A 10,788-nucleotide genomic window follows, 5' to 3' on the forward strand; every position below is an offset into this window, starting at 1 on the left:
ATGCCCAAATAATTTTTACACTAAACAGTAGGAGAAAGCTTCACAGAACACATATTTTCATGGATGAGAGGTACTTCTGGCTCCTAACACAGGTATTTGGTGTGGAGTGGGTCTGGACCTCAGGGTGCATTCAAGCAGCACATGGTACCAGAGCAGAGAACTACAAGCTTAGACTGCTGAACATTAGCTTTCACTGCCAAAAAGGAATAAGTGGAAAAACCCTACAAAAGTTTATTGGACTCAAGTTTTGACGGACAGCCAAAACCCATTATTAGAAAATTTCTGAATAATTTCAACAAGGCATCCAGCTTGGATTTATAAATTATTACAGTCATTCTCTTTCAGCATTAAATCTTGACAAGGTCTTTTTCACCAGGGCTGCCAATCTCTCTGTGACAAGACTGACAAAGGCTGAAATTGTGACCTTCAAATATAGAGACAAATTGCTGATCATCCTGCCAAAGGGCACTCGCAGGTAGCTCAGCACTAATTTTAGGCTGATTGAATATCCTTTACTTCTTACAGTAAGAAACCTGTGCCATGTAAAACACAATACCTCAGGGGTGAATAACACAATATGTCAGGGATGAGAAACAATACACTTCAGTAATTTTGGAAAATTTCTGTATTTCTAACTATAAGAAATGTAACCATACAGTCCATATTAACAAATGCCTGGGAGATCAAGAATCAAAAGAGGATTACTTCTGATTCCCTTGCAAAAGCTATCCAAGGAGGAAGGAAAAGATGATCCAGCTCATTCTTTCTTTGTGCAAAAATGGTGAATAAAGGACTTTTCCTGTATTTGTCAAGATCAGTAAAATTATATCAAGCATCATATTCAAAGAATCAGACAGTTTTAAACTACAACTCCCAGGAGCAATGATCAGGATAATCAGGTACTTCGAACCATATTCTTTAAATAAATAATTTTATTTCTGTCTCAAAAAAAAAAAAGTTTGTTTTATTTGTTAATTACACTTCTCTACACAAAGTAACCCTTGTGTCTTCCTATTAGGTTCATACCTGTCTTCAAGCACCAGTGAACCCTGCCATTCACTGGGAACAAAAGCACCTACAGTTCCCGCTTTCATTGGCAGTTTCTTTTTACACTGGATATAAGCCAGACTCAAACTGTTTGAGGGGGGAAGTAGCAGACACACATAAGCCACTATTTATTTCCAGTCCTCATAACAAGACACCTGATACAAGCAAGATGAAGAGAAATGCAAGGATTCAGTGTATAAGCATGGGAACTCACAAGGATGAAAGTTGGAAGGATGGCAGAAAAGGAAGGGGGAGGGTGGAAACACACTAATTTGGTTTTCAGCTCAAAGGTTCAGCTCAAATGCATTTTCCCAGGTGAATGCACTGTTGTTGTGACACAGAGACCTGGACAGCTCAGGTGTGCTTAAATCACAGTGTGCTTAAATCACACTGATTTTTAACTAACCAGTTCCAGGAAGAGGACCTTCAATCAGGAGAACTGATCACTGCTGGTGAGCAAATATTTCTCATTCTTAAGTCTCCTTTAGTACAGCAATGAGGTTTGGTTCCAAATACCTTACAAAGTTAGTTATACAAAAAGACAGAAAATTGATAGATGCATAGAGATTAGCTAGCAAATGTTTGTTCTGGCAGAGAGTTGAAGGTAATCTATATGGTGTTATCTGTCATTGTTTTCTCTAAGTCAATTAATTAATGTTGTATCATGTAGTATCAAAAATTCAGATTATTAAATTTAAACTATCTCCAGCTGCAGCTTGATAAATTATCCTTCCAAAACCCTACTGGTTTTCAATAGAATGATAATCAAATATTAAGCTTCAGATAAATATACTTGTGATTTGAAGAGATCTATGCTTTGATTTTTTATGAATACATAATGAAAGAAAGAACTGAATTGTGCATTCCATGTCTGCTTTAGAAAGACATTATCTGGTGTGATTTCAAGCCATATCTATTCATGTATAAATATAATTTTAACATGTTAATAGAAATGATAATTTGTCAACAGCTAATTAGTAGACTGATACTAAAGATAGTTGCTGATTTTCACATACAGTTGCTACAAATACTCATTTTCCAAGACTATAGTAGTATGGTGTAATGACCTGCTTTAGCTGACCGAAGTTAGTGGTTTGCACAAACATGGGGAAAACTTGAATGAAATTTTTGTTGAGGATTTATTCAAAAATTCTCATCCCCCAGACTTAAACAAAAATTACAGTCTCCCCTTAGGAAACACTGGAAAACTTCTCATTTTCTCATTAAACATCAATAATCTCCAATCATCATGTTACTGAGCATAATAAGTAAGCTCCAAAGGAGACTCCTTTCTAAAACTCAGTCAAGAGTAGCCAACATGAATGAGCCTAGGGGAGTATGTAAAACAAAGAACAACTCAACAGTTGTGATGCCATACGTGGGTAAAGGGAATCGTTTTGGGACAAGACTGAAGGGAAAAATATTATAATGAATATATTGATTATTTTACCAACATAGGGAAATTTTTCAGAAATATAAGATTCTTACTACAAGATGATATTTTTTCCTAAATTTTTGCATATTTTAATATACAAATTTTTCTCCATATGAATAGAATTCTTTTCTCAGGTTAGGATTGCCAGTTATTGGAAACGGAGTTTTAACTTGTTCACAAGAAATTTAACTGCTAACAATGATTCTGCAATGTTAAGAGATTCATTAAAGCATCACTTTTCTTGCTTTTCAGTCCTAAAAAACATGAAGCGTTTTCTTTTGCCAGTGCTCAGAGTCATAATTCCACACTGAATATCATTCCTCCAAAAAATGGAGTCTCTAGTGAGAACTGATAGAACTAGGTAGTATTCTGGGCTATATGCATTACATTTTTTAACTCAGTTGAAACCATCAGGTATCCACCTGAATATCAGAGTTTGAATGCCTAAATATGATTTCACTGGACTGAAAGACCAATTAATTAAAAAAAAAATTGGATTTTTAATGCCTTTCTTCAACTCTTCCTTCTGTTCTCTGACTTTTATCAAGGACAGATGTTACTGAATTTCTTATAATGATCTTTGTCAGGAAGAGAATACTAAAGCAGCCAGGAGCACAGATGAATTGTTTTATTCAGAAGGACTTCAGCTGAAAGTCAGTGTAAAAAAAGCTGTGAAGAATAGGAAAATTTTTCAAGTTTTCATTGTGAGAAACTGATGAAAATTTCTTTAATATTTATCTCACAGTCCTTAACATCCTGGTTCACAGAGTGCAGACTTTAAAAATTATGGCAATTTCAACATTTTGGATGGATTTGCCCATTTAAAATATATTATACTTGGAGGCAAATATTTGCCAATTTTCCTATTTGATTAACGAGGATATCATGAGACATCTTTTGCCAAAAAAAACCCTAATATAAAAAAAAAAAATCCCATGCTGTTATGTTCCACTGAAATTAAGAAACCTATAGCACTGTCTTGAAATTGTCATAATCCAGCATTACAATATTTGCTAGTTCATAAGAATCAGTTGAGAACAGTCCCCTGCAACCTAATTTTGACAGCTGATAGCAGTGTTTCACCGTAAAATTAAGTATTTCCATTTTGCATTTTTCTCACAAAAGCAGGCATTTCTAGAACTAACCAAAGCAGTCTCTGAAGTATAGATTGTTAGAATGCCACTAACACATTGATTTACACTGTGTGAGGTGACAAATCCATGTGACTAAAGTTGTTGCTTTGTTTTCCAGTTTCCTTGCTGCATTGAAAGGGAAATAATGCTCCATTCAACATTGGCCTTGTCCCTTCTGTTAATTGCAGTCACTTCTAACCTTGCAATGGCAATTAAAAAGGAAAAACGAGCACCTCAGACACTGTCAAGAGGTATTGTATATTTATTGTATGTAGTTACGTCCTTACCTTGCCATATGGGTCAGCAAATATTTTTCTTTTAAATGTACATTCACACTTACCAAGGTGTGTTTCTCCAGTGTTAAGTGACACTCTGAGTAATGCATGTTCGTATTTTATGTCATTTCACTCCACCACTTTATTCTTAAGGATATGACTGAGGGCCTCATATAAACGGCATAATTTATGTAACTCACATTGACCCAGCAGAAGCAAATAACCCAAAGTGAGTCTCTCAAATCAGGATGTATTTTGTAGGACTATCAGTGAAAAAATATTCTTTCATGTGCCATTTGAAAGATATTTTATTATGGCAACTTACCAACTGCTGAAACAGTTTCATAACTTCCGTTGCTATGGGACATGGGACACTTTTTCTACAGACCCATTTTTGTACACAAAACCATTTGAACCATTGGTGTGGTTTTCTGTATGACTTTTTTTTTCCTTTTAATTTTCATCAGATATCCACTGCAAAGCATGACTGTGAGTAATTCACTTCCTTGTGGTGCATAATTTTCAACCTGGTTGTTAAATAAAGACCTTGTTTTAAGTAATTTATGTCTGACCAATCCTTAGAAATACAAGCAGAAAAAAAGCTCAGCAAGCTCTTTTCCCCTTCTCCATATTCCATCTCCTTTTGGAACTATTAAGCACAAAATATCTCCATCTCCCTTCCTGACCTCTTCTACAAACTGTGTAAAGCTTGCAGATCCCACAGCTCACCTCTGAGGTTTCCCAATTCTAGCAAAGTTACACGTGTCACAGAGGTTCCATCTGAGTCTAATTGCTCCAAGACCACTTAACAAAATCATGCAACACCTGGACTATCCAAAGAGAAATTTCAAATCACTTTTTGTAAGCAGTATCCTGGGGGAAAGTTTATAATCAACCCAGTATGTAGATTAGGATTTATTGTTCCCACTAAGCCTGAATGCACAGGAACATGGTAAAAACTCTTACATTCTGGTGGTTTTGAAAAAAAAAGCAGTGACAGAAAGCAGGTGTTGCTTTTCTAATTCTGATTTCAGGCCCTTCGGGATGCCTTGCACACTTTACAAGTAATTTTCACAGATCAAAGGGGAATACTCAAACCTGCTCGAAAATGACTCCTACTCCTCTATGTAGATGCCTTCAGCAGCAGCTGACTGCGGCCAGGGTTGGGAAGGCACTGGTCAGCATGCCAGAATCCCATCATCAGCCAGAAAGATCTGTCTACTGAAGGAAGAGGTGATCCAGTAGAATCAAAAGCAATTGTCCTGTGAGAAATCTAACAGCAAATCTGGGCTGGTTCAAGCACTGTCCAGACCACACAGAAGAAACAGAGCTCTAAGCTGATCCAGATCCAGAAATTCTCTACAATTCCCATGAGGGCTGTCATGAATGGAGCCACACTGCCTAGGATGCAGGGATCTACTACAGAGGGGCTGAGACCTTTGGGAGCTGAAGGCATAAAACCAACTGGACAATTTGCTTTTTGAGATCTGTGCTACAGATGAGCTATGAAGCTGATGATCTATTGGGATTTTGTTTTGGTGGAGACTTTTATTTAACAGCCATTCTTTTATGAAATTATTTAATTAAATTACATACTTGCAATTCCAGGGATTGAAGTTCATTGCTTTGGAGTGAAATTTATAACCCAAGACTGTTCTAATGACATTCATATTAAAGCTGATCTTATTCGAGCTGTCATATTTTATTTTTCTCTTTTATATGCCAGCTTCTCTTTAAGTCCCAGGGTCAACATGAAATATGGAGCAGATAACAAAAAGATATAAAGGATTTGGGTGCTCATTTAGGGACTTCTGAGCATTTAGAAAGATAGCCAGCTAGTCTGTCAAAGAACCTGAGCTGGATACACAACCAGCTGAGATTTTTGGGGGGGTTGGTTGTTTGGTAGGGGTTTTTTAATCTTTCAGTGTACCTATTAGGAGATGTAGAATTAGTATATCCATAATGTTAGAGAACTTTTGACTAAAAAACCCAAATCTTATTTGTGTACAAGTGTTGATAAATATTAAAAAAAGAAAGGAATTTGTTATTAGTTACTTTCCTGGCCACCAGCTAATCCACTTGTTATACTTCTAGGGTGGGGAGATGAAATTACCTGGGTACAAACTTATGAAGAAGGGCTTTATCAAGCAAAAAAAAGGTAAGAGATTAAAAAGTAGTATGAAGACAAAGTTGTTACTCTGACGTGCTGGAATACACTATAGTAAAACAGAACAAAGAAACACCGTGACAGCTGATCTGCAGACCACCCAGTTAAATAAAACAGACTGTGTCTATAAATAAAAGCCCTTGTAGGGATCTTATGACTCTGAAGTAACATTATGGGCTGACAATGTAATGCTGTTATTTCTTTGTCACAAGAGCAGTGTTGTCATTTGAATTAACAATGATAAATAGATACCATAATTTTTTCAATTACATCTGTTGTGTTTTAATATCATGTACCTTTGATTACTTCCTTGAAATCAGTTGTGTTTGTTCTTGCAGGGAGATATGCTTCCTCTGATGTTTTCCCCAACACTTTATTAGTTGGAATATGTCCATGATATACTCACAGTTTCTCACTGTCTTGGTAGAAATGGAAGTTCCAATCTGAATTTTCTCTGGAACTCTGCTGAAAATATATTTGAGAATTCATAACGACACCTATTCAGATATATTTTACAGTTCATTTTAAATCACAATAGTGTAGCATCAGCTATTGCTAAATTAAAGGCCAATTATTTTTAAAATAAAAGACAATTGATATCATGTATCATAGGTGAAAATGGCTAGAAACTAACAACTCTTGACAGTGATAGCAGATCAAGGATTAGTAACTGATTTGCTGATCAGTAAATGTAGTTTAAAAAAATACAGGAGAAAATGCAGAGAATTTTTTTTTTTTGACATCCAAAATATAAATCTTATAAAAATTATTTTATTCCTGTTCATACAGATTATTTTTATTTTCTTAATCATGGAGAACTTCATACCCGAGCAACATTAAATAGCTCTTCAGTTTGATTATTTATTATCTGGGAATGAAATTATGGAGGAACTGTTGTTTCTTTCTTTTAGAATCTCTTACTATAGACAACCTATTTAGATGTAGAAACTCTATTTCTCTGTTTCTCTTTTATGAAGTATTTATGCTCCCTTCCCTTGCTCAAAAATATCTGTAATACTTTACTGAATGTCTGTACGGCTTTACTGTGGGGTAACATGGGATTAAACACAATTTGCCTTTTTCAATCTGCTAGTCAATTCATCCGTTTACCTACTTGTCAAATCATCTAACTACATCTTTTATTCTTATTAATAAAGTAACAAGCCACTGATGGTGATTCATCATTTGGAAGACTGTCAATACTGCCAAGGTAATTTTGATTTTTTGTGTGTTAAAATATTGTGAATATTTTTATAAGAAACTGAACCTATCTATATATTTACCTTACACTTAGGAAATTATTTAAAGAAACAGGCAAATGAAAATGTATCTGAAAATTGAAGAATTTATTACCACTATCTACAAAAACTCCACTATGAAACTACCCAATAAAGAACATGAAAAATACTCAGCGCTGCTGTACTGCTATCCCAAATGCAGCACTCATCAGTTTAAATTAAGAGGCACAGATTTGCTACTGACTCATTAAACAGATTTAATATTGTTTGGGTCTCCTGAACTAGTAACTAAAGAAGGAGGCGAGGATAGGGCTGCTGAAATTGATCTAACAAGAATTTTCTGAGAATAATGCACTTTTGTCAAGCCAAGACATGGTATCCATTGAGATGACAGGCTTCATAAATAACAGAAGAGAGCTTCCATTTTCACAGCTGGGAGGTTGTACTGCCATGGGTCAAAAAACCCCCAAAAGCAGTCATAGAGCCCTTAAGTGTCTCCTCAGGAATGTGAAACAGCAGAGTCAGGAACAATGTGGCCAGTCTCTGACCAATATGATGCCCAAACGCAGATGGAAAAGCAGAGTTTGAGATGGACTTCAAAGTTTATCCTGTCTTTTCTAGCGTTGAAGAAAGCTTTTGCAGAAAATGAAGAAATACAGGAAATGGCCCAAAATAACTTTGTTATGCTGAATCTCATGGTATGAAGGGTTTGGGGCGATTTGACTGGTATCTTTTTATGGTTTGTGTTTTCTCTTTCTTTGTCTTGTTTTTTCATGTCATTTTAGCTAATATCTCTGGCATTTTAGTTATATAAGTAGAGGCATTTGTGCATGTGTATTTACATACAAGTAATGCCTATCCAGTTTTGTCCCTCTGGTACAAGGTTATTCACAGGTGGTACTACTCAGCAAAATATACAGAAGTATTTTAATAACTAGCTTTCATTTTTCTGCCAGCATGAAACCACAGATAAAAACCTGTCACCTGATGGACAATACGTGCCTCGAATCATGTTTGTAGGTATGTACAATATTTATGTATCTTCAAGGATGTGATATCTGAATTATGCCAGTGTTCTTTGGGGACATCAGAATCATTAATTTTGCAAGAGGTAAACAGATCGCTGCCTCTGTTGCATACTTTGACCCTTGTAAACTTCCTTAAATTAGAGATGTGTTCTGGAGGGTACCTAATTTTGACCTGGGGACAAGATGCTTAAAAATCTATTAACATCTGGGCTTTTGCTCTTCGTGCTTCTTCCTAGTACTGTTATAAGACAAAGTTCACTGAAAAAGTCAAATATCTGACTGAATGTAGATGTCTATAGTGTGGATATTACCACAGAATAAATCAATAGTCAGTGGCATCTAAGGAACGATTTATCCCATTGTAAAGCAGACTTCTGGAATGGATCAAATTAATTATGCCCCAGAGTGCCTGTTCATTTTCACTGATTGAACAGGAAGCCTAGAGTGACTAGCTCTTTGGTGGCAGCCAAAGTTCAGTGAGATGAAGCCCACACTCAGACAGAGAGCAGGGCAGTTACAGGAGTCAGTTAATTACCAAAAATCCTGGAAGGGAAACTGGAAGAAGATATGTCCACAATAACCTGTTCCCACGCTGGGAACATTAAGAATCATGAGATTTTGGTTCTGAAGTCTCTAGGTAGGTCATGCTAATATTGCTGTAGGGATGCATGACCCTCACTGTGTATGCATCCAGCCAAATTAGCTTCTCCTGATGTAAACCCAGAACTTGTAAAACAGGATATTTTCCTTTAAATATGGATGAAATGCATGTGTAACCTAGCACTTAAAAATAGCTGCATAATATAAAAATGAGCATAAGCTTTTGTTCAGGATTTCTCCAAGTAAAGGGCAGTTGGCTGGAACAGAGCATAACGGCCTCGTAATTGCCTCGTTGATGAAATCAGAAACAGAGCTGACAAAGCAGTGCCACACAGTCACCCACAGCTGTTGTGGGAATGGAAGGCAGTGATTAATACAATTACCTTTTCAGACCCATCTCTCACAGTACGAGCTGATATCACAGGAAGATACTCCAACCGGCTTTACACGTATGAACCGCAAGACATACCATTCTGTAAGTGCCCCCTTTGTTGAGTTTGCATTTCACATTGTAAGCAGCCAGACACCCCATCCCAATCATGTGTGCGTGAGAATCCATTAGGATCTCAAAGTAAAGAATAAATACTGTGGGTGAGCATTTGCAATAAATTATAATGGTCTAACCTGTTCAAGCAAAACAATCACACCTATTGTCCCATTGAATTTATTGGGGCTACTCAGGCACGAAAAATTGAAAGATCGTGGGTGAGAACTTTCAGGATCGAGATCTGAGCAGTTTGCTGAAGAACAGCGAAAGTTATACTTATGCAAGTCATACTTGGACATTCAAAAGTATCCAACTGCACAATATAAATAGCCAATGGTGGGAGGGAATCAGTAAAGAAATGCTGGTGCTTACTTCGGTATCACCTAACACACATATTTCAGAAAGGAATGTGATTTTTCAGGTTCAGCCAGTCCTCACTCTATATCATCTATCTGACACCGGTGCAATATCTCACCACAAATATGCACATCACATCTGATTACCAGGCTTGCTGTTGAGAAATGAGGGAGTTGAAAGGGGCCTTGTCAAATCCCTTTAAGTTAAACATTCTAATTCATTAAACTTTTTACCTTCTGCTTTAGGAACAATGCCAGAATTTTCACAATAGAAAGCTCTAAAACATAACATGTGACCATGAATTAATTTCAGTGTGAACAATTTACTAAATCAAAGTAGGAAGGGTTTTTTTTAATTTTACAAATGCACTTTTAATATATTTTTACAGTTCTTATTTATTTTTCTTTCAGTAATAGAGAACATGAAGAAAGCACTACACCTCATTCAGACTGAACTGTAACCAGCAACAGTGAAATTACCATAACTTCTACGAGGTGAAGCTGCACCTCTGTCTCTACTAGAATTTTGAACTCTTACCAAGCAGTTTGGTATATCAGATTTCTTAAGAACAATTTGGAGAACAAATACAGAAAGACTATCACAGCCATTTGCAAAATAAGAAGATAAATATATTAAACACTTTGAAATTAGTTATCTGAATAACCGAAAGTGATGGTTTAAGGTGCGGCAACTTTGAGCTGTATTTTATCAATCCAACTCTGACCCTATTAAGTCAGCTATGACTTCTGACCAGGAATTATAAACAATCTTTTGGATCTCTATTTGCAATTTATTACATAAGTGAATAGCTGCATGTTGTCTCTCCATTTTAATTTTTATTGCAAGAAGCTTGTTAGTTGTTAGTTTACCTCTGCTTTATACACTTATTTCTTGTTAAAAGAAAATAAACTTTGGTGTCAAATCAGACAAGAAAGCTCTTCTGATAGATTTTGGAATGGCTTATACAGAAAAAAAACAGTGATCTGGGCTTAGCTTTCCCCTGTGTAATCCTTTAACTATT

General features: G+C 36.1%; 1 protein-coding gene across 1 annotated transcript; it reads left to right on the forward strand.

Annotated features, from left to right (window-relative positions):
* Nucleotides 1-1,461: 1,461 nt before the first annotated feature.
* AGR3 (anterior gradient 3, protein disulphide isomerase family member) lies at nt 1,462-10,343 on the forward strand. Its single transcript, XM_017836262.1, has 8 exons — nt 1,462-1,499; nt 3,734-3,866; nt 5,985-6,048; nt 7,215-7,267; nt 7,917-7,993; nt 8,252-8,315; nt 9,315-9,398; nt 10,178-10,343. Exons 2-8 carry the CDS (start codon nt 3,761-3,763, stop codon nt 10,225-10,227), a joined length of 498 nt encoding a protein of 165 aa, XP_017691751.1. The 5' UTR covers nt 1,462-1,499; nt 3,734-3,760; the 3' UTR covers nt 10,228-10,343.
* Nucleotides 10,344-10,788: the final 445 nt, after the last annotated feature.

This window comes from Lepidothrix coronata, unplaced genomic scaffold (assembly GCF_001604755.1).
Source record: "Lepidothrix coronata isolate B3197 unplaced genomic scaffold, Lepidothrix_coronata-1.0 Scaffold273, whole genome shotgun sequence".
Classification (NCBI taxonomy): domain Eukaryota; kingdom Metazoa; phylum Chordata; class Aves; order Passeriformes; family Pipridae; genus Lepidothrix; species Lepidothrix coronata.